The sequence below is a fragment of the Melopsittacus undulatus genome, chromosome 6 (assembly GCF_012275295.1).
Source record: "Melopsittacus undulatus isolate bMelUnd1 chromosome 6, bMelUnd1.mat.Z, whole genome shotgun sequence".
Taxonomy (NCBI): Eukaryota; Metazoa; Chordata; class Aves; order Psittaciformes; family Psittaculidae; genus Melopsittacus; species Melopsittacus undulatus.
The window spans coordinates 49,876,235-49,901,018 of record NC_047532.1 but is presented as its reverse complement, the minus strand read 5'-3'; the positions used below and the strand labels follow the sequence as shown (position 1 = coordinate 49,901,018).

At 37.5% G+C, this 24,784-nt stretch overlaps 1 protein-coding gene across 1 annotated transcript in view; it reads left to right on the top strand.

The window, feature by feature from the left end:
* The window catches only part of HMCN1 (hemicentin 1), a 209,674-nt gene that overhangs the window by 107,614 nt on the left and 77,276 nt on the right, over window positions 1-24,784 (top strand). Inside the window, exons 23-40 of the mRNA XM_034064292.1 lie at window positions 84-211; window positions 2,755-3,027; window positions 4,104-4,199; window positions 4,604-4,798; window positions 5,840-5,970; window positions 6,638-6,785; window positions 7,324-7,450; window positions 8,321-8,475; window positions 11,055-11,333; window positions 11,907-12,188; window positions 13,528-13,636; window positions 14,325-14,494; window positions 14,701-14,855; window positions 15,633-15,756; window positions 17,100-17,201; window positions 19,393-19,569; window positions 22,015-22,169; window positions 22,928-23,051. Of these exons, the coding sequence (XP_033920183.1) occupies window positions 84-211; window positions 2,755-3,027; window positions 4,104-4,199; window positions 4,604-4,798; window positions 5,840-5,970; window positions 6,638-6,785; window positions 7,324-7,450; window positions 8,321-8,475; window positions 11,055-11,333; window positions 11,907-12,188; window positions 13,528-13,636; window positions 14,325-14,494; window positions 14,701-14,855; window positions 15,633-15,756; window positions 17,100-17,201; window positions 19,393-19,569; window positions 22,015-22,169; window positions 22,928-23,051 (2,930 nt within the window). The remainder of the gene's footprint in view (window positions 1-83; window positions 212-2,754; window positions 3,028-4,103; window positions 4,200-4,603; window positions 4,799-5,839; window positions 5,971-6,637; window positions 6,786-7,323; window positions 7,451-8,320; window positions 8,476-11,054; window positions 11,334-11,906; window positions 12,189-13,527; window positions 13,637-14,324; window positions 14,495-14,700; window positions 14,856-15,632; window positions 15,757-17,099; window positions 17,202-19,392; window positions 19,570-22,014; window positions 22,170-22,927; window positions 23,052-24,784) is intronic.

Genomic DNA, 24,784 nt, shown 5'->3' with positions numbered 1-24,784 from the left:
AGCAATCATTAACAATGTGTAAGTAGACATCATTCATCTTTCAGCACATGTTTGTACAATGTATATGCTTCTTATTTTTCCAGACACGTTTTCCTACCCTCAGGGTCATTGAAGATCAGTGAGACACAAGTTTCGGACAGTGGAATGTATCTCTGTGTAGCCACAAATATTGCTGGGAATGTGACTCAATCAGTGAAGCTAAGTGTACATGGTAAGTTTTAACTTAAAGAATAATCATTGGCAAGTTTCTGCATGGAATTTAGCAACATACAGAGCTTTTCAAGCAGTTTCTCTCATGTACATCAAATATGATTGACCTGTATTCTTTCAGGTCATATCATCTTCATATGTAAGTTGTTCTTGGTTATGTGGAAACACACAGATACACATCTGTATACATATGTACATACATACATACACACCATCCCCTTCCTTTAATTTTCCTTAGATTTGTGGAAGAATTATGCACAGTATGATATCTAACGCTCTTTAAGTCAGCCAGAGGGATTTTAAGAACTGAAAACTTTTGTTCTAATTTGCTTGGGTGTTTTCTGTGCAAGAGGTTTCTGAGCAGCAAGTTTGCAAAGAGTGGCTAATATTTAGTAAAGTGAGAGAATACAAAAGTGGGCTGAGGCCAGGATGTACAGCTTCCCATGAACTTGATGGGGATTACATATCCAAACCTTCTTGGTGCAAATATTAAAGGTTGCTTAGGTAGTAGTGAAACCAGTGTGCAAGTGTGTCATCTGTGGATAGGCAGCCACTCCTCTTCGCACACAGCTTTATGCATGTACATTCTGCTGTACATGTTTGCAAACTAATACCTTAACCTATCCTACTGTACTTCCTCTATTCAAGCCAGTACCCTGTGTTTGTGCCCACCTTCCTCTCCACCTTGGTAAAGGTCTCTAGTCACTGCTTTAAGATTTTAAGACCTATGTCCCCTTCCCTCTCCTTTTTATTATAGAACATCACATTGTCACTCCCTTGTCTCTTTCCTAGTCTCTGCATACTGGGGCACCAACCACAGTCTTTTAACCACTTATACAGTGTCACATATTGTTAGCTGCATGCTCTTGCATTTATTCCTCTTCAACTGTGTCAGAAACAGGTTGTGCCACATCCCTTCCACCAGTGCTAAACCTCATTGGAGAATGGGTGCAGGAGCCATGGCCTTGCACAGCCCAGGGGAGGCTGTTCGATAGTAATTGTATAGATAGTTTTGTGATTCATGTTCATGTAGAGTTTGGAAGTACCCATTGCCAGTACACATCTTTGAAGTGGATCACATACCTTGAATGTACCAGATTGGAATCTAGACCCCAGCAGCTTTAACTATGATAATTCAGTTGCAATGGCTATAGAAGACTACTGTCTGGTTGTGTATAGAGAAGGCTGATATCAGTGCACATCTTCATTTTATCTTTGTAATTTTACATTAACAGAGAGTCTAGAAAAATGGCACTTGTTATTGTTTCAGACATTCTTTTTAAGTCTTTTTATTGTCAATGATCCTTAGAAGGAAAAACATTGTGGCAAAAGATTTATGGAGGATTTATATTATTCTTTGGGGCCAGCAGAATCTCTTCATTCATTTTTATATCTCCTTGTCTGAACTTGTGTTTGGAAGCATACAAAGATCAGGGATTAGGAAAAGGAAATTAAAATGTCAAAAGGAGAATGTGATCAACTCTGTCATAAAAACTTTTGAATTGTTTTGTGTTATGAAATGCCAGTACCCATAGCTCTTCAAATGTGTGCAGCATAATAATATTGCATTATTCCTATGGAAGTCATGCAGCAGATTTTGAAACCTAGCTTCTTCAGATAATTTAAGCTATAGGGTATTGTATATCCTATTTTCAGTTCTTATAGGGTGGCTACAAAGGAAAATGGAGACTCCCATTTTACAAGGAGTCACACTGAAAAGAGAAAGGGTAATGGGTACGAGTTGCTGCTACAGAGATTCCAACTGGACACAAGAGTAAATTTTTCACAGTGAGAACAATCAGTCATTGGAATAATCTCCACAGGGAAGTGGTGGATTCCCCAACACTGGGCACATTTAACATTTGGCTGGTCAGTGTACAGGGACATCTAGTTTAGGTCATGCTTTGTCTCTAAGTGTTGGACCAGATGGTCCTTGAGGTACCTTCCATCCTGATATTCTATGATTTTATTATTCTGTTCTATGCAGAGAACATATAGGTCTACATTCTTAGTTATCTCTGGGAATTTGGTTTCAGTGAACAAAGCCATTTTTAAAAATGTCAAAAATGGTAAAGAATTTCATAGAACCATAGAATGCCTTTGGTTGAAAGGGACTCTTAAAGGTCATCCAGTCCAGCTCCCCTGCAATGAGCAGGGACATCTTTAACTAGTTCAGGTTGCTCAAAGCCCCATCCAACTGGACCTTGCATGTTTCCAAGGATGTTGCATCTACCACCTCTCTGAGCAACCTGCTCCAGTGTTTTACCACCCTCATCATAAAAAAAAAAAGTCTTCCTTATATCTAGTCTGAATCTCCCCTCTTTCAGTTTAAAACCACTACCTTTCGTCCTATTGCTACAGGCCTTGCCAAAATGTCAGTCCCTGTCTTTCTTATAAGCCCCCTTTGAGTATTGATGGGCCACAATCAATTCTTCTCAGAGCCTTTGTTTCTCCAGGCTAAAAACCTCCAACTCTTTCAGCCTCAAGAATAATCTTGTACATAATTTTCTTTACATTACTGTGGACTAAACTTTTCTTTATTAGTTCCTCCGAAGATACAGCGTGGACCTCGAGTTTTGAAAGTCCAGTCTGGCCACAGACTTGACATACCCTGCAATGCCCAGGGGATCCCTCCACCAACAATCACTTGGTTCAAAGGCAGAAGTGCTGTGCCAGCAGATGATGGGCAGTTTATCTACAGCCTGGATGGAGCTCTAGGCATCAACAACATCCAGCTTCCTGATGCTGGAAGCTACACGTGTGTCGCTAGTAATGTAGCAGGCAGTGATACATCAGAGATAACAGTGCAAGTTCAAGGTATTTATAATTATGGCTGTAATCTTGCCTCCTGCCCTGGTTAGTGTTGTCTGATTGAGTTTTGGAGGAGAATGCTTTTTGCTACTGAGTGTTACATAATGAAAATCTGTTTTGGATGTTAAATTCTGATGTTAATTAAGAAAAATTAGAATATATGAATAATCTTTGAAAAGTTTGTAGAAATAAGAAAAATAAATACTCTGTATTCAAGCTACTTATGACTTCATTTTGCAATAGGCAATTAAAATCAGATTCCAGTATAGGAAACTTCTTTTTCAAATATTATGTATGTTCAGATGTCTCAGATTTTCAGAGACTGTCTTTGGACCTCAGAGCCTGGTATCACAGCTTTAAATTGAATGTGCTTTAAATTTATGTGCTAGGATTGAGCTCTTCACTCAATCGGTGAATATACTATTAACTATATATGCTAATATGCTATTAAATGGTGATGTGGGCAACACTGGTCAACATGTCAATGTAAGTATTTAGTATAATTCCTCTCTTGATGGCCTGGCATACATCAACGTAGCATGACTGACTTAAGCTAAGAAGAAAGTGTTCCTTCTTTGTAATAATTTAAAGGCAACATTCTGATCCCTTTTAATTAGTGATGCTGAGGACTGCTTGTTACAAACAGCAAAGAACTTCCAATAACTTTCCTTAATGATAAATAATATTCTTTGTATAGTCTGAGTCCACACACAAGTTTAAATTGAGATGAATAAAGAAAGTAGAAGTAGTACTAATATGTGGTATGAGGAAAAAAAGGGCAACTAGTATTTTTCAGATTTTGCAGAAACACTGTCTCTGCCTTCAAAATGAATATAGCAGGTTTTAGAGAGAAGCAATTTCAGTCAGACTAGAAAGCCTTTCTATACTGCTTACTTCCTAAATATTCCCACTGAAATCAAGACTGCTTGTATAGTTCACATTTTGATTAATGTAAAGAGAGTTATTGGAATCTGAGCTTGTGTGAATGACATAGACTTGGAAGCATTACGCATTGCCAGACTGTATTTTCATATTTGAAAGAAGAGGTCAAAAAGTTTTTTGGGGTCCTAATTTTCTTTCAGAGTCTCCTACTATTGAGAATCTGGACCCTGCGTACAATAGTCCCTTTCAAGTAAGAGTAGCAAATCAACGCACTGTGTTCCCATGTCCAGCAAAAGGTGTGTATCATTGTTACCACTTTTAGTGACAAAAGTATATTTTTGTGACCATTTTAAATACCAAGTTTCCTTGACATGGTAAAATTGTACAACCTGCACAGTATTTCGCTTATGTACTTAATGTGGAAAAAATCAAACTAACAGTGATTTAAATAACCACTGTCTACAGAAGTTCTGTGAAAAGTCATTCTAGCCAACAATGAAGTTATAATATTCAGAAGTAAGAATTTTAATATTCAAGTAGCACTATAACAGTCAGAACTTCCTCTAAATTTAAAAGCTCATGGCTTCGCTGTGCACCCTCCTTGCCAATATGACTTCCATCAAGCCATGGGAATTGTTTGAATCTTTCTTATTCTGAGTTGAGCAAAGCATTTCTTAAATTTTCACCTTTTTCTTGTTAGGTACTCCAAAGCCTGTCATCAAATGGCTACGTAATGGAAGAGAGCTGACAGGTAGTGAACCAGGGATTTCAATTCTGGAGGATGGAACACTGCTGATCATAGCTTCTGTTACACCTGCTGATAATGGAGAGTATATCTGTGTGGCAACCAATGAAGCTGGAAGCACAGAAAGAAAATATAGCCTGAAGGTTAATGGTAAATAATAAATACAACCATCAAGGAACAGGTTTCGAAGAACATTTTTTTCTTTTATCATTTGAAATTGCATGCCACAAACCTGTCCATGTACAGTTAAATTACAAAATCTAGCCTGAGTACTTGCAGTTCTATTACTCTGATACCCTGTACTTTTTATATTGTTCTGTTCTCCGTGGCTGTGCACTAAGCACCTATATTGCTCAAAGAGTTAGGTGTGTCTCACTGGTAGAGGGCTCTTGTTGTACTTGAAAACTTTAATGCATATAACAAATGAAGACTTTTGTGCTGTGGAAATTAAAGATTGAGGATAGATCTGCATTTCATATAAGTATGAGAAAAGTTTTTTATCAGAATGAACATAGGAGTATTCTTGCTGCTGATAATCCTGAATCCCAATTGGGAAGCAAAAACTCAACAGGTGGACTTGGGATATGTTTTGACATTTTGTTTCTTACAAAGTACTTTTTTTCCAGCCTTATTCACTTCCCATGGTAGCGAGTTCTGATACCTGAACAAGATTATATCCTTATCTTTATCCAGAGAAAAGGAGGAATTCCTTTTTGTGCCAACAGGCTTCATCAGTGGCATTTGGGCTTTCTAGTCCACTACATAAAACCATTCTCTTTGCGTTCATAATGAAACAAATGATAGGCAGATCTTCTTGTGCATGACTGAAGCAGTGAAGAGGAATGATGGCTATCTGGAATCTGCTTCCTTTATATGCTAGGCAAATAAGCTTAAATAAAATTAAATTTAAATCTTAAGATAATTCTCTTAACATGTTGATGGTGATTGCATTTGAATTCATTTCCCTGGAATTCTGTTATTGGGCAGGAGGAGGAGATTCTGTTTTTTGAGAAAGTGAAGAAAGGATACAGGGAGATACATCCAGAGCCAAGAGGCAAATGGAAAAGCTGGGGAGGGAATAAAAAGAGCTTAAGAAATTCAGATTACAGCGGTTCATGACTGGGGAGGAAGGAGGAAGCAGGAAATCACTGGAATAGAAAGTTTAATACATGACTTTGCACTTTCTTGTAGTTCCTCCTGAAATTAGAGATCAAGAAAAAGTGACAAATACATCTGTAGTTGTTAATCATCCTGTAAGTCTCTTCTGTGAAGTATCTGGTAACCCATTTCCCATCATCTCCTGGTATAAAGAAGATAACCAGGTCTGTATGATTAACCTAAATGAAGTAACATAGCCATCATCAGCCAGTTATGTATTGACTTTTGAGTGCTTAGTATGAGAACTCATTTAAAATAAATGCGCATACATGCCTCTATGTATATTTAAACTGCACTAAGATCACCCACACAGAAAGCCAGCTATATATGGCTAATCCATTCATTCAGTTGTTCCATAAGTCAAAAGTAAACACTTTATTTTCACGATTCCCCTAGGAATTAGACTTTGCAATCTCCTAGTGTTGTAAATGCCGGAGTCCTTACAAAGGGGACCAATAATAGTATTTTCTTCATTCTATAGATGGAGAAATAAGAACTCCTGGAGGTTATTTGAATTCCTCAGGATTATTCTTGAGACCTACACTTCTACTTGAAGCTGATAAGTGATAGTTTAAATGAGAGACCACTATATGCACCTTTGTGGCTGACCATTTACAGATGGATGAAGAATTTATTTGGTTTTCCCACACCTTACTGTATGTTGAGCTGCAAGTCATACTGAATAGATTGCAGAAATTGAGGAGATTAGTGCTGTAACTGAAAGGGGAAACACATTATCCTTAGACTAAACCTACCATTTTCTTATAAAAATCCAGCTGTGATATTTGGCTGATGTAACTTGGATCATGTAATGTCTTGGGTTCTTTTAAGGTTGTGGAAAGCAGTACTCTACAGATTTTGCATAGTGGGAAGATCCTGAAACTCCTTAAAGCTACTACTGATGATGCTGGACAATATTCATGCAAAGCCATAAATATAGCAGGAAGTTCTGAGAAGCTGTTTAACCTAGATATACTAGGTTAGTTCCACGGGGCTTATTTCAGGGAGGAGTGGGGTTTCTGTTTTGTTTGGGGTTTGGTTTGGATTTGTTTGACTGGTTTTGTTTGGTTGGGTTTTGGTTGTTGGTTTTTTTTTTTTCCTTCAAGTTGGTGCTGTGAAAACCAGTTGATATTTAAGAAATCAATAAAGTTAAATTCATTATAGATAGATTCTTCTTCTCACTTCTGTCAAAGAGCTCATCATTATGGCTTTTGAATACCTAAGATTTACCATTCTTTTAGTGACACGGACAAAACACTAGTTTTCATTTCTGGATTTTGGTCTTTGGTGCTTTGTTCTGTATTTTGGGTGTGTAGGAGTCGTCTTACAGTTCACCAGCACAAGTGTGGAAGTGCTTGTCATGGTAGAAATGATGATGTGATCTAACAGAAGTCACTTTGCAGTGAAAACTAAAGTTGTTTCAAGGAAATAGTATTATTCAGTACTGCATTTCTTCCATTTTCATAGCATACCTTCCCTAAATAAAGCTTCTTCCTGTAATGTTTGTCTTTTTAAAGTTCCACCAAGTATAATAGCTGCTGATACCCCTGGTGAAATTGCAGTCATCCTCAACCAGCATATCAGTCTGGAATGTCGAGCCAAAGGCTTCCCTTTTCCTGACATTCACTGGTTCAAAGATGGCAAGTAAGTATATTATAGCTTTTGTGGTTTGTGTCTAGGTTATTCCTCCTTTAGAACATAGAGGAAGAAGGTGCAGTGTAAGAGTAAGCTCTGCTTTCAGCTACTTAGTGTTAAGTTATTGTCATTGGCTATATTTAGTGGGGATGTGAAGTGGCAAATTCTTTAACCAAAAGTTACATCCTGCTTTTTTTCATGAACTGTCCTGTAACTGACATCAGCACTTGCTAAGCTGATTTATGGTATTTGAAGCCAGAAAATGCTTGAAGCTTGATAATCATAACCATTTATTTGTGTTTATTCTGTCTGGATTATTTTAAATATAGAATCAGTTAAATACAGTTGTTTTGCTGACATAGTTTTTTATTGGTAGACTGTACCCATGTCAAACATGGCATGGTGGCTTAGAGATTAGCTGAAAGGCAAAATGGGCTGTGTTTTTTTTAAACAGCATTGATATTTAACAATGTAGTTCAGCATAAATATTGGCTAGTACTCATAGACATTCTGATGTGACAATTCCTTAAGCTTTGGTTTGATATGTTGACATTTCCACTTAGTAGTCAACATTTTGTTATCAGCAAATGACTGTTGTGACCTAATTAATTAGGAAAAGGAACTGAGGTCAGTAGTGGGCCTCTGGCTCTGACTGACCCAAGTAAAGTACTTCTGTGTTTTGGTTTCTTCTAAAAATTAGGAATAAAGTTAATAGTAATAGTTTGTCACTTTATGGTCTTCAGATTAATGCTGTTACTCTAGTGCTAACTGGTACATATTAATGGCACAATTACTGCTGTTAAAGGACCCCTTCTTACTACTGTCCATTTAAATTAATGTTGAAAGCATGTGCTCAGAGTTCTGTGACATTTATTCCAGGCCCTTGTTTTTGGGTGATCCCAATGTTGAGCTTAAGGACAAAGATCAAGTTCTACATATAAAGAATGCACGAAGGATTGACAAAGGTCGTTATCAGTGCAGTGTCACCAATGCTGCTGGCAAACAAGTTAAGGAGGTCAAGCTGATCATTCATGGTAAGTTTATAGAATGCCAGATTCTAGAAGATCCTTTAATTTTACTCATAAGATTTCTTTTTTGAATGGATATACTCAAACATATACAAAGTAAGGCTCTGATCCTGCAAAATTTGTATGTAAACATAACTTAATGCCTGCTCACAAAGTGATCTTTTTTAGTGTTTGTATGTGTGAAGTATGGATGTACTCTTTGCAAGTTTGGGCTTAAAGTAGTGTTTATGTGTTTTTGTGATTTTATTAGTTTCTAATTTGTTAAAGCCAAGAGTCTTGAAGAGCCTTCTGAAATTTTGCAATTAATTAGTTTCAACTTGCTTATTTTATTAACACATTGGCCTTATTATTTGATTTAGGGAGAAGAAAATTAATTAGATTTTAATGCACTCATGGTCTTGTTTTAATAAACCTAGCACTGGGAGCAAATTCAGCAGGAATAAGTTCAAGTTAATGCAAAAGTATGAAGCAAAGTTCAAAAGGGGTAAAAATCAGATAGTCTTATTTTTCAAAGACTATAGTCAATAGTCTTTGAAAAAGAATGTTCCAGATAATCTTCAGATAGTGCGGCATGTCATCTTGCTTAAATTGGTGTAAATGTCATTTATATCGTGAGGTCATTTATAGCTAGAAAAGAAGCACTAGCATGAGTATAACCTTGTTATCATGTTATTATTATTTTTATGAGGTTTATAGCGCACTGGGTATACTTTTGTGTGTTTGCAAGCAGTGGAGTCTTACCAAAGACATGGAGAACAGTCAATTCCTGTGATAAGTTTAATGTAAGTTAGGCTATTATCGGATGAGAGAAAATGAGGGGAAAAATTCATAGAAGAAGGAAGAGCTAGGCTTTGAAGGAAGACTTCAAAGAAGATGGGGAAAAAAATTTCAGTTTGGAAGACAAAAAAGAAGTGGAAGCCTAGTCTGACCTCAAAATTGATAGAGTACAGTGCTAGCAGAAATTAGGGGGAAACAAATACAGAAATCTATAGGTAGCATAACACACTAGTGCCTGGAGTGTGAAGAGTAGGAATTTGGATCTGTGAGCCCTTAAGCTAATGAGTCCCCATTTGCTATGGATTTGATCCTGAAGATTGTGTGTCTTTTCTTCTGATAACTGTGAAATTATTATACATTATTTCCCTTATGTGAGGTGTTTCTGAAGTATGGAGCAACCACATGCACAGTAATATGCCTGTACACCAGTCATAGTGAAGTCTTCTGCATCAGAAACAAAAAAGTGCTGTAAGGACTTACAGGCAATTTTGGCTGCTGCGAGATTTGAGGAGTAAAAAATCTCACACAAATAAAATCCTTGCAGAAGAACTTCAGGTTCCTCAGACAAAAGAGATGAATTTATGACTATAGAATGGAATATGTCATTACTTTTAAATTTCGCATTAAACTTTGCTGCCAACAAAATAAGTGAGGAATGTAGACATCAGTTTTTGCTAGTTCTTTGTTTTAGTTGTTCACCTCTACTTTTGGCTTTGAAATTTTCCCAAAATACTGTTAGAACTGTTCCCCATTTGCTGATAAAGGTGTTTGCCTTTGAACTGGGTGTGTTTCAGCATGTTTTTTAGCTTTGTGTATTTTTCGTGCAAATTATATAGTTAGAAAACTATTTCATCATGGTTTGATAATCTACAAGACCCATCTCATAGGTGTAGATCCATTCACTAACACTTTGCTTTACGTTTCTGCAGTAGCATTTTAAAATTAACACTACAAAAATAGTGGAAGTCAAGGATATACTGAACATGTTTGGTATCACAGGAGTTAATGTGCCTGCCACATGTGTCTAGTACTTTCAGCAATCATAAATTTAGTTGCTGCCAATTGCTCTGTGTTTTTATTACTTCTACAGAGATTTATAAACTCTTTATATTGGCTGATTTACATGAGAACTTGCTTGCTAGAAAAATCTGAGTACTGCTGCCTAGCAAGCAAGAGAAATGATCATGGGCCAGAAGTTTCAAAAGCAGGAGGATAAAGCTAGACTGCTAAGCTCATATTTAGTCTCAAAGTGACTGACTTCATCTTCAGAAGTTTGGAGTACTGAGCATTTCCCACTGCAGTTGTAGAGGCAATAAATGTAGTTAGTGCTTTAAACAGCAGGTTGTTCCTTGTTGCAAGGATACATTTCCCAGGGTGTACAGGGATTGCTCTTTACCCTTCAGAGACAGGGAAGAGCCAGAAGTAATGCCCAAGTGCATTGCAGGACACACAGAGACCCAGCTGTCCTAACTTTGCAAATGTGGGAGCCTAGAAGGTAGATGCTTCCAGGTACCATGAGGGAGGCAGCAATGCAGCAGTGCACCTCAGTGTCGCACTTGTTTCTTAAATACATGGCGGCTCTGTATGTTGTGCTTGCTTCATATTTTCCACTCTGTGTGTGCATAGAATGTACAGAAAATGTATAACTCTGCTGGGGAAAAAGGAAAAAATAGAACGAAAAACAGCAGGAAAGGTTGGCAGTCTGATTAAGCTAATTTTTTTTATTCTTGCAGCATTCTGATGTGTAATCCATTTAAATCTGCAGACTTGTGTACTAAGGATTTAATGTTGTTTTGTCTCTGAAATAGTCCCTCCTAGTATTAAAGGAGGAAATACTACTACAGAAGTATCCGCGCTTCTCAACAACCTTATAAATTTGGAGTGCGAAACCAAGGGAATCCCTGTTCCTACCATTACATGGTACAAAGATGGACGCCCAATTATTTCCACCCCCCAAGCTCTGTATGTGGATAGAGGGCAATTCCTGCAGATACCTCATGCCCAAGTGTCAGATTCTGCAAAGTACACTTGCCGTGTGACCAATGCTGCTGGAGCTGCTGAGAAAATGTATGATGTGGATGTTTACAGTAAGTGAGAGTTTAATGACCTTGGTTATTTGTCATTTTACAGGAAGCATAATAACAGCTTCTCTGCCTCTGTAACATCAGCAACCTTTGCAGTTCTGTCAAAGGCACACAGCAGTCAATAGCTGAGTGTAAAAACTGGCCTTTGTTAGCAAGACTACATAGAAGGAGCTTTACACCTTGTATTTAATGTGACTCTTGAAAAGCTTTTGACTTCACAGGCCTTGATATCATTCTTTAGTGAAGCATTGAAACTATTTCTTCTCCATGTAAACAACACTTACCTGAAATAGTCACGCTGGGTAGGATCTTCGGTGTACTGTTTTAAGACTGTATTTAGTTCTTTCATCTCAGAGCCCTGCAGATCCTTGACTGGTCAATACTGAGCTCATAATTTGACTTCTCTGTTTCCCCTTTGTCTTGGCTTGCCCCAGCAGTAAATTCTCACGTGAAATTGTGTGTGACATAATGCCATATAGAGCCAAAGTGGGTGGGGAGGAACTAACCCATTTGCTCTTAATACATTTTCTGGCTATAGAATTAATTGCTTGCAATATACTTTTTTCTTTTCTACAGTCCCTCCAGTAATTGAGGGTGATGCTGACACAATCCAGAACAGACAGGTGGTTGCTGGCAATTCACTGACGCTGGAGTGTAAAGCTGCTGGCAACCCTCCACCTCTTCTTACTTGGTTGAAAGATGGTGTGCCTGTGAAAGCAACCAACAACCTCCACTTTGTATCTGGTGGGAAGAAGCTGGAGATTCTGAATGCCATTGAGGCTGACCGGGGCCAGTATATATGTGTGGCCACAAGCATAGCTGGAGAAGAAGAAATCAAATATGAAGTTGAAATATTAGGTGTGTGAGCAACAGAAATATTTATTTATCAGATTTCCATTAACCTAAAAAAATATTGTTTTATTTTTGTTGATATTGTTATATGGAGATCTGTTAGACAACCTACATATTTAGTTAGCTCTGGGCACTGCACAGTTTTTCTCTCCAGAGTTACAGGACACTTTAAAGATTCTTGTTTTTCAGGTTAGTTATTGGAGAGCTTTTTGTTCAGTGGTAGGTAAATATTATTCTCAGTAACCTTTACAATTCTTTTAACTTGCCTTCACAGAAAAATATAGATATGGAAGGTATCCATTAAAAATAGCATTGGGTGGTTGCTTCTGGGGAGAGAACACTTTTCTCCTAATTTGGGGTCATATACAAAATTTGAACGTTTTCAGGGAAAAGATTTAGTTCTTTTTTTTGCTCCTTTACCAAAGTCTGCTTGTCAACAGTCCCTTCTGTATGTCTCTAGGTAAATGAATTGTACAAATACTAATCATAGTCTGTGACATGGAAGGGTTTATTTAAGAACTTGATTTTTAGGCTTTAAACTGCTGTCATGAAGAACGTTACATACTATTGATGTAGATGTAGAACATCCATTCTGCTGCTTGAGGTATATCTCAGTGGTCTTGCTAGACAGTGAAAGAGCTGAGAGGAGCTGTATGGCAGTGCTTCCTCCTCAGCCCACCAGCTCCTGCAAGTGAATGAGATAAGGTGAAGAGGACATGAAAGAGGGTCTTCTGCACCCTTATTTTCTCATTCTGCTGACAAAGGTTGCTAAAAGTCCCTTGTTGTCATCCTGTCCCCTCTCATCCATCCCACCCCCCTTCCCATTCATAAGGTTGATCTGACAGACCCTGGAAAAAAACTCAAACAAACAAGAAAAAAGTATTAGAAGAGTGAATTGAAGCTGCACAATATCATTGGGTAGATGTTTCCCTTCAAAAAGGAGCAATGGTTTGTAATGATCTACAAATCAATGCATGCCCAAAGTGAGATCGATTTCCAGATTATTTTGGTTTTAATATTATATTTGACATAGATTTTAATGGTTTTAAGATGTAAGAGTGTAGATTTAGATTAGATATGAGGAAGAAATTCTTCACTGCGATGGTGGTGAGATATTGGAACAGGTTTCTCAGAGAAGTTATGGCTGCCTCATCCCTGGAAATGTTCAAGCCTGAGTTGATCAGGGCTTTGAGTAACCTGGTGTAGTGGAAGGTATCCTTATGCTTGGCAGGGGCATTGAAAATAGTTGTTCTTTAAATTCCCTTCCAGCTCAAACTGTTCTACGATTCTATGGTATTTCTGAACCTTAAATGTTGGTTTTGATGGATTTTTCTCTCTCTTACAGTCCCACCATTTGTGGAAGGTGGGGATGAGCTCTTGGACTACATTGTGGTTCTCTATAGCCCATTGGAATTAGATTGTTCAGCATCAGGGACACCCTCACCAACTATCACGTAAGGAGATTGACAATAGAAAGAAAACCCCAACCCCCCGCAAAAAAAACACCACCAACAAAAAAAAAACAACAGACACACACAAAAACCCACACAAAAAAATCCAAACAAAAAAAAAACAACCCCAAAAAAGCTAGTTGATAGGTGAGCTTGGAGGTAGTCTTTATGACCTGTCCATGTTGTTTAGTGATAGTTAATGCATGGAGAACAAACTCCTGGCTCCACTGAAGACAGCATCAGGAACACACATGGCAGGATCAGGATTTTATTTTAAAGTAGTTTGGTATGTTGTGCCAATATGCACATCCTGGAAATTAGGATAGATAATGAGATCTGACAAAACTCTTATTCCCTTGCTAATGCAGCAGTGCACTTCTCATCAGCCCCCAGTGACCGCTTTTGCTTTGGAGATTTCTGCCTGCCTCTGTTGGTGGTAGCCACTTTCACTACTGCTTCCTACTTGTCACCTTTCTGGTTTCTTTAGTGCATGTTCCCCTGTTCTCCCTAATTCTGATAAACCATTGTGGTCTGTGGCATTCAGAAAAGCAGAATGCTACCTGACATCTCCAAGCCTTCATAGAAATGCAAACAGAGTTACTGAGACATTCTGTTTAATACAATAGTAGATATTTTAGTAGTGCTGTTCTTACTGTCATAGAAATCTGAGACTGTACTTTATTTTTGTTAGGTGGTTGAAAGATGGCCAACCAGTTGAAGAGGGATCTGGACACAAGATCTTACTAAATGGACAAAAACTTCTCATCTCTCGAGCTCAAGTGTCAGATGCTGGCCGCTATAAATGTGTGGCTGCAAATAAGGCAGGAGAACACGAAAAGGAATTTGATGTTACTGTGCATGGTAGGTTACTTGAGAGAAGAAGAAACAGCAGACTGTCTATATTTTATATTGCTAGCAAAAAGGTGCTCAAATTTTCTGTAAATGTCTGTTTATTATGTGAGTAGATAAAACAGAAGAACTGCTTTCACCTGTGGGATATTTCTTCTACATATTTAAATGCATATGTTCAAATGATACTTCATTTATGTTTCTGGTACTTCTTGCAGTTCTTCCAACTATCAAATCAGCTGGGACTTCTGAAAGAGCTGTTGTGCTATACAAGCCTGTGACACTGCAGTGCATAGCCAATGGTATTCCTAGCCCTTCCATAACTTGGTTAAAAGATGATCAACCAGTAAACACAGCCAGAGGAAATATAAGAGTAAGCACCACTCTTTTATGGGATCCAAACCATGAAAGACAGTTACAACAAATTATACATGTTAGTGCTTCTTTTCCTTTTGCTTCCCTCATGCTGTGATATAAAGATGCTAATGATCAATCCTGGATAGCAGGATGTGTAGGACACATTGTGTAGGACAGTATCTCAGATTGAATAGCAGTGTTCAGTAGACTGAATCCTATCAGAAGAGTCCATGACTGTAAATTCATCATTTGGCTTCTTTTAGTTGTACTTTAACCTTCAAGGTATGGTTGTTTGCCGGTGACAAAGTGACTCTACCTACTTGTCACTGTGAGGCAGGATTAGATGACTTTTTCTATAAACACTGCCATTGCAGTACCTACCTATAAGTTCCCTTCTCACCGAGTTTCCAACTTTCAGTGAACAGCCCTTCCCAGTACTTGCATGCTTTAGGGTTGAGTGCTTGTAATGGCTTTGATTTACTTCACGCTGGAGAAGTTTTTGATATATTGCCAACATCATCTCTCTCTGCCTGTAGTCTTCTCTTCACTTTGCTTGCCTGTCCCTCTGCCATCTAGGTTTCCTTACAGCTGTGCAGCTAATAATCCTGATGTCCCAGGAGCACTGAAGTCTCTTTGAACTACCAGGACACCTCTTGCATGAATAACCTAGCCCAAGGTTAGAAGAAAGATGAGACTGGCTGTATTCAGTGTAACACCTGCTATGCCATTATGCTTATTGGCTCTGCCTGGGATTGTTGTGTAAAGGGGTTCCCTGCTCTCTGTTTTGGTACAGCTGGAGTCTTCAGGCCGTATTCTGCAAATTGTCAAGGCCCTGCTCGAAGATGCTGGCCGATACACTTGTGTGGCAACAAATGCTGCAGGAGAAGCCCAACAGCACATTCGGCTTCATGTGCATGGTAATGTTTCTGCCTCCAGTTAGAAGCTAAATCTGGCTGTTTTAAGGCAGCTTTTTTACATCTCTATTCCCTTCTGTTTTAAACTCTCTGGCATTTTTGTTGTCTTTGCACATCTATCTTTCAGTTTTCTTTCTTTGTCTCACCGTGTTAGTAAGAAGTGAGGGCAAAAGCTGTCTTTCTTGGGATTTGGCCTTTCTTCTGAATGCCTTCCCAGTTAACTCCTCTGTTCAGAGGTACCCCAAGAAGCCAAACACATTGCCACTAACCCACCACTCAGAAGGTGGATGCATTCTGAATCAAGATGTGGCATGCCACTGTTGGTATTACTGATTTGATTATAAGTCTTCTGGGGATAATGGTATTCCCCACGACATTGCAATGGGGAAGTTTTACAGGAATGACTTTTCTGAGAAAGAAACATTCTTTTAGGAGAAGTTGGGTTTTGGTTTGGTTTTGGTTGACTTTTTTTTCAGACTGCTTAAAAGGGATTTTATTCTGCAGCTAAAAAAAAGAATTGAATCAGGGAAACTTGAGATGTGGTTGTTTGCATGTGAATTGCATGTGAATTTAATAAACGCTTTCACCATGATTCTTGTATATTTGCTTCCAAACTGGTCACAAAGTATGTGTATTCTCAATGTGACTCACTCCTCAAAGGAGGTGCAGGAATCCTCAGGAGGTGTGGGAATGGACTGTGGTAAAATGCTCGTGATGACTATGATTGTGTTGACTTTAATTGTCAAACTGCCTCAGTAACTGAAAAATATTCAACTGAAATGAAGAGAGATTGCAGTATCTCCATGGATGAGAATTAGAAAGAGAAAACACTCCCATCTTATTCTATGGTATAAGATCATGGTTAATTTTAGTTTAAGTCTTATGCTCCTAAGTAACTCTTTTGCTCTCAGCCTTCATGTTCAAAGTGTCATTATCTGGTGTTTCTGTCATGTTTCAAATGTAGAAACTTTAGTAAAGAGTCTTGCTTTGTTAAAGCCATCTGCAGCATTCTGTTTAATGTTACCAGTCCAATTGAGATGAGCTTGCTGCATTAGAAGAATTACTGTTCTGCATTGTGCACCCATTTCCTGCAAGTCCATTTTAGTGTTATTTTTCCTGAAAAAAAAAGAAATAAAGTTAATTTATTATTAACACTAATGAAGTTATGTAATTAGAGAGTAATCCTAATTTAAAGATTAACTTTTCTGAGAAATTCTTTGTCATCCAGGAGTTGAATGTAGTTCATTGCCCAAAGTTTCTCAGAGGGCAGATTGCTTTTGAGATCAGATGTTTTGCTAGCTGGGTGGCCGAATTAATGAAAATCTGATGCCTTTGTCTTTCCCCAGAACCACCCAGTCTGGAAGATGCAGGGAAAATGTTAAATGAAACAGTTGTGGTAAATAATCCAATCCATCTTGAATGCAGAGCATCTGGGAACCCTCTGCCAGGTATGCACATGCCCCTTTAAGAACATGAAACATATCTGATAAATAGTTGTCACTTTTATGTGTCCTTTGAAAAAAATGGACGTTCTGAACGTGGAGTTAATTCTGTGGTGTTTAAGCTAGCTAGAAACTATTAAACACTATGCATAATAGAAAACATTAATATATCAACAGATGTGGAGTAAGTATTAAGAGAATTAGTAATTTGCAAAATTTGTAACTAAACAGGTGAGAAACAGAAGGCTAATCCACTCCCTTGTGTACAGTGATGGCCTGTTTATAGGCAAGAGTACTGTTAGATTTCTCCTAAATCAGCTTTAAACACATCCACTCTCTCCTCCTGTCAGGTCAATAATTTATATTGTAGGGCAGACTTAAACAATACCTTGTGGATTGAGTGTGCCTGTCAAGTGTGGCCATGTCTGAGACCTTATCTAAAGTCTATTGATAATAATAGGAGACTTTTTGTCTGAGTCCCTTGAATGTGAAAATGAGTAAGTTTTCTTTGTGTGTACAGTGCTTTCTTTGGCTTGTGCTGATGATAAATTACACTTACGGATTTGTGGGTCCTTCTCAAATTTAAGCCAAAATTTTATTTTTCTCACACTTTCCTGGAGTTACAACTTCTTTTTTCTTTTTTATTTCTTTTTTTTTCAAGTTTCCTTTAGAAATCATATATATTTACCCAACTGAGAGCTCAAGGAGTTTGGCTTCTGTTTAGACTGTTGAATCTGTTGAATTTTTTCTAAATTGGAAAGCATATAAAATAGTCTCAATTGTCTGGATTTTAGTTATCTCATTGTTGGGATTCTTTCAGTGCTAGAATTCTTGGACCAAGCCTTTTTTTACAGTTAATCTCTTTGATGGTTTTTGAGATGTGTGGAGAAAAATTTGTTTCCATCTCTGTTTCAATGTGTGCTTTTTATTTCCACCTTTTTCTGGTGAAATACAAAATTCCATGTTGATATAAGAACAATTTTCTGTGTTAAGTATTGTACAGCAAAACTTGGGGAATAGTGTATTATTAATAGCTTATATCTAATTTATAGCAACTTGTGCTGATGACAGTAACATTTTCAGAAGAAAGGTATTACTAAATTTCGGATGACCATACAGGTTTATTTTTTCTACCTTTTTAAGAAAACTGTTGTAAAAACTTAAGGATTTTATATCCTTTTTTGCATTCTTGCCCCCAGGCATCTTTTTTTCCTCTGCAAATTGACAATTACTTTAGAAACTACAGTTAATTTAGAACAATTACAGTGATGCATTTCAGCTAATTTATGCAGTAAGAATAGTTTGGTCACCTCTTCTATGCATGATGTGATGCCACATTCTAGTGTCAAGATATAACATTAGGTAAAAAAAGTGATAGCACAACATCACAGTGAAAAAGAGACAAGATCGTGTGCAGTCGTATTCATCAATCAGACCAGATTACTTCTTGAATATGATTCTTTTGCAAAAAACTTGTGTGTTACAGAAAATTATTCTGTAAGTAGCAGTTTCATCTAACTGAATAGGGAAGCGATCCCAGTATAGCATTAGTTACACATTCTACTGATGGAGGGTGCCATCTTTTGGCTGAGACACAAACAAGTGCTCAGGTATTGCTGGTTATCAAGTTCCTATAAAGCTCCAGTTTTCTGGTATTTATTCTCAGTTTTTCAGCCTGCCAGTTGAACTTTTATTTGGTTGCTTGTATTTTGATTCTGTAAACTTTTGTAGGTGGTTCAGTTCAATGTAGCAATACTTTACAGTAAATGATGAAAAATATGTATTATTGTGTGGTTTTAAACAGCTGCTGTTGACCTTGGTATGAGATGAGTAAATCCCCTATATATATATGATTTGTGTGATAATTTTTTAACTTCAGAACAATTTTTCATAAATATCAGATGCATATTTATTTTTTTCATAAATATCGGATGCATATGATTCAATAGCAAACTGGTAACATCAGGTTTGCTATTGAAATCTGTGGGTGTAGTCAGTATTTTGCACAAACGTTACAAATTCCTAATTTTCTAGCTATTTTTTCTTGCTATTAATACTGATTAATGTTTCTATTGATGTGTAAATGTTGGTGTTATGTATCTGAAAACTTTAAAGGAAAGTTTGAAGCCTATTTGGTCCTCTTGTTTGTAAAGGGAGTACTTTTGGCAGCTTTTCCATTTTTCCTTTCATTATGCAGCTATCACGTGGTACAAAGACAATCGGCCACTTACCAGTGCTGGGAGCACCACTTTTCTGAATCGAGGGCAGGTTCTGCAAATTGAAGGTGCCCAGATCTCTGACACTGGTGTTTACAAGTGTGTGGCTGTCAACACTGCAGGCACAGCTGAGTTGTTTTACAGTCTTCAGGTTCATGGTAAGTATTATAGTACTTATGAAAAACACATACATAGAATCATAGAATCGTAGAATAGTTAGGGTTGGAAAGGACTTTAAGATCATCTAGTTCCATGTCTGATTAGCACACTTATTGTCATTCACCACACCATCATACTGAAGAGATATAGCAGGGGTCAGAGGGAAGAAAATTCACTCTCCTGTTTTTCAGTTACATTAGAATATATGTTTTAAATTAGGAAAATGTGGTAAAGGATGTCAATTCTAAGAACAAGCAGAGATAACAGGTTTGTGGAAGAATAATTTGTGTTATCACTTCAGCAGTTTGGAAGGCCTTGCATCTGCTGGGTTTTCCTGTAGATGACTTTAAAGCTCACAGCAGAAAAAGAAAGGATACAGATCAAATCATAGTCCAAGAGTCTTAAAGAAAAATGTACTGTTTAGTAAGATGAAGTGAAAGTGTGGGTGTTTGCAGACATAAGAGACCTGATCAAAAGCCAGACTGGAACTTTTCCACTGATTTCAGTGGCTTTTGGATGTGGTCATAATCCAAATTTTTATCTTTGATACATGCATATGCATGTAGCTGGTTTTCTGTGGAAGTCTTCCATGCAAAACTGTGCCTGAATTTGGCACAGTGTCCCCAGCTGAGATGCACATAGAGTATGTAATTTCTATTAATTAATAAATAATGAGTTTGGCAGTATATTTCCATGGAATTAATTATCATCACGGGAAAAACCAAGAGATCATGACATGGTCAAGGGCAATTAGTCCCACCCAGTGACTAATTTGCAGGAAATATTTAGAGCTAAGGTCATTACTCTGGTTATACTGAAAAATGAAAAATAACTCTTAAGTATATGTGTGTCTTTTTATGGGTGGCAGAATTTCAGTAGATATCTCCAGGGTTTGCTGGGGAACTGTGCAGTTGCAGACAGAACTAATTGCATCAAAGGAAGCTGAAACACCTGTCCATAAACATACTTAATTCACTTTGTGTTGTGCTCAGTTTACAATGAAGTGCTCTTCGAATTTACCATGAACAAGTTAATTACCCAATTTACTTAAGAGTTTATGAGTTTCAGAAAACTTGTGTTTTTTTTCCCTAATAGCAAAAGAAAGAATGATTACTAAATAGAGAACAGACTTTGAAGTGTCAAGTACCAAAAGTTATGCGGCATTTACAGAAAATCTGCTCTGGATTTCTGGATGGCAGTTGGCATTGTGAATGAGCACCTGTGTTGGATGATTACTGGTCATCATTCAGCAGCTTCTGTTGTTAATAGTGTTGTGGATGCAGTAGCTATGGTAGAAATTATCAGATCATTTTTGCATTAAAAACAATGCTTGACACTGCAGGCTAAACACTAAATGAAACTGGGCAGGCCTACGGAAGGAAGCAGGTTCAATTCCAGTTTAGTAAATTCATATGATTTCATTGTATTATTTTTTCCACTTCTTTTCTCTGTACTATAATGTCTATGGCCATTTGAGAACAATGAATGCCATTGTACTGAAATAGGGGAACTGTGTGCATGTATGTAATGAAAAATATATGTAAAAATCACACTTGCTTTTCCCACTGTCATTTCTGTTATGATTGGAATTTATCTAAGAGTAGATAGACTGTGTTACAGGCTGTTAGAGGTTGCTGAATGTATTAATGAATCTATTTTCAGTACAGAATTTCATACTATTGTTTTCCTCACATAGGGCATGTATTAGAAGATCACACCATTCTCATCTCTTTCTAGGAGTATTAAGTTTTGTATTGATACTGACTCTAAAACCTTATTACTAAGTTGTTAGTGGTAGGAGCAAACTAAATTGTTTTGATTCTCCTGATAAATGAAACATCTCCCTTTTTAAATACTTCTTGTCTCCCTTTGTAACATAGCTCGGCAAAATTTGCTAGACTGTATACCTATAGTAAGTGTTTTGAGATGTTCCATTAAGATGGTTTTTATCATCAGACAGGCAGATGTTATACAGTTTAATCTGGTAAATGTTCATGTATGCTCTGCAAGGCCAATCTGTTACACTGTGTATGTATTTGATTTATGCAATTTATATAGTAAACTTCTTTCTTTAATCCCCACCACTCTTAATGCCTTTCACAAGGTCTAAATGGAATATTATAAGAGATTGAGGGAATATTTTCTGGTTTATGTTGTGGTTCCTGAGTTTCACAGCTGTCTTCTGGGCTGCGGGCCCAGTCCTTCTTACCTTGCTCACAGTAGTTTTATTAAAGCTATCTAACTTCTTATGTGAGGAAAGAGCAGGTTTTGGCACAGAGCAAACAACTGACATGAACTCACTAGGAGTAACATGAGAAATCATTCCAACGCCATAGTTCTTTGCAGAAAGAGAAATAATGTACAAAAATAAGAAGTCCATTTAATCTCATTGTGATTTATGCTCTTCTGTAGCTGTTACAGCTTTGTTTCCTTTCTTTTTTCAGTCCCACCATCAATCTCTGGCAGCAGTGATAGTATGGTGACAGTGGTGGTTAATAATCTAGTGCGACTGGAGTGTGAAGCAAGAGGCATCCCTGCACCTATTTTGACATGGCTAAAAGATGGTAGCCCTGTTTCCAGCTTTAGCAATGGACTACAGGTACTATGTTCAAATCCTGCTACCTGTGTTGTTTCCTGTTGTGGTAGGAGACTTTTTAGCTGTTGCAGTTTAATGTAACAGAGTAAATAAAAGGATTTGGAATGACAGTATGAGGCCTTTTGCTCCGGGTTATTGGTGCAAGTTTAGCTCCAGTGATTACTGTGTGAAGTGGAAGATGGAGATATATTAAAAAAGGTGTGCATTTCAGCTGATTTTTTTTTGTATTAACAGTTTGCATAAACAAATTTTTCACTTCCTTACAAAAAGAGGAAATTGGACCACATTCCTATGCTGAAGAAATCCACAGAACTCAATATCTAACATCTGATTACACAAAATAGTAATTCAGAAAACAAAAGACTAACCACTAATATAAGGAGATATTTCAGAGTTAAAATGAGAGGGCATGGTTGCTTTTTGAAAGCTAATTTGATCTAATTTTGATCTGAAAGTAAAAACGGGAAAGTTGTGCACCGACAAAAGATGTGACAGAATGTTTGAAACTGGTAAGAGGGAGGAATGTCCAGATCTTGCAGAGTGTGAATGCCAAGAGTTCCCTACTGACTTGCATGAAGTTAGACTTCCACTTGTGCAAATCTCAATCAAAAGGGAACAAGCAAGGAAGAGTCTAAGAAGAGAGAGATGGTGGGAAGCTGTGGCAAAACAAGTATTTAACTTTTAAATGAAACCTAATAGTTCTCTCTATTTGTGTTTTACATCGAGGCATGTATTCTGAATGTGTCATGCTTTTATTGCAGGTTCTGTCTGGGGGGAGAGTCCTGGCATTGACTAGCGCTCAGATTAGTGACACAGGAAAATACACTTGTGTTGCAGTCAATGCTGCAGGCGAGAGCCAAAGAGATATTGATCTCAGAGTTTACGGTGAGATTTTCTGACAAATCTCTATTGTTTTTTGGTCATTACAACTGTTCATGTATCTTTAATTAAGCACACTGTGGCCCAGACCTTTAGCAACATTGAATGAAGATGGTTCCAACCCATAATGGAAGGCAAAGGGATGAGGAGCTGTGTGTATGTGCATTAAGTATATATGTGCACACATGGACACATGCATTAAAGTATGTAATTATGTTCTTTTGTGTACCCTTGGAGAAATGTAGCTCAACAGTGATTGTATAAGTTCAGTACATAAAGTTTCATTTATAAATGACAGGAGAAAATACATGTTTCTGTAAAAAAACGTGTAGAAGCCATGGGCAAAAGGTTTTATTTGGGCCAGAGTTCAGTTGTCTTTATGTAACCCGAATGAGTCAATGTGAGTTTGCCATACAGTTCTCCAGTTTCCGTTCCATTTTCAAGCCTTGCTGTGCCTGCCAATATGGTGGTGACTTTTTTGGTGCTAATAGTGACACTATATGGTGCTGTATTGATCCCAGCCAGCCAACTTTGTCTCTTTCAAGTAGCAGGAAATATATCTCTTTTTGTATTTTGTCAGTTTTCCAAATTATGTGAACAAGTTAATTCTAAAATCTTTCTGCCTGAACTCATGTAAATTAATCCTTCCTTCTGTATTCTTGTACCTTTTATGTGCTTCATCCTGATTTTTTGTAATTTGTATGAGATGTCATCTATATTGCATTCTTAGAGATCATTGGTGATTTGCAGTTACCAAAGCGTTACATACTGCCAGGAGGAATGCCAAGGAGTTTGGCTGTAGGAAGCTTTGTTTCTTTGGACAGCTCAGTGGTTTTGCACACCAGTGAAATGAGGATGAGCAATGATCTGCCACTTGTTTTAGAAATTTTATGGTTCCAGCTCTGGAGAGAAGATTTTGGTGTTGAAGAACCTTTGTGGTTTTGCTTCTGCTTTCAGTAGGTCATTGGAGAGAGAGCTGGTTTTGCTCTGCCAATCTCTAACTAGCTTTATAGTAATCCTAAACAGAACTCTGGAAAATCTTGTAAGAAAAGCTAGAAGTTTGGATTGTTTCTAAGGTGAAAGCTGGCCAGGTTATTTGTTTCAAGTTTGGCTTTCAGAATTGGTGTCCTAAAAGCATAGTGGTTAGGATACTTGTATCTTGAGTCATAACTACTTTTGTGTCTGCAAGGGGCAGTTCAGAAAGCCAGAACCCTGGCATGGCAAGTGAGCTGAAGGATAACATAGGCTGGAACAAGGAATATCAAGGTTCCTTATGGAGCTTTGTGTGTATGTACACATAACCACACAAGTGGCATGAATATATTTATTATTTCTCTTTTATTTTCTGGAAAATCTATCTATTTTAGCTAAAAGAAATTTTAGTTAGAAATCATGTATGATTAAAATTACTGTTGTCTAAGAAGCTGGCCAGGGTTGAACTCAGCTGCAAGGCTGTCTTGAGTGAGGCTGTCACCGAAAATTAATATTACTCTTAGGACTTGCCTCATATGGGTGATCTAATTAAGAAATTGCAGGAAGAAAACAATCTGGAGTGCAGATAAAGCTGAGATGGCTAGAAATGTGCAGTGAGCTGGGCCAGACTAGGGGTTGGAACAATCTGGGCAACATATAGTTACCATGAGCATAATTAGATTACTGTTAAACCCTGTTCCTTCAAAGACAGATGCTTTAGTGTCTGTCTCTGTTTCATAAATTCAGTTTCATTCTGAACACATTTT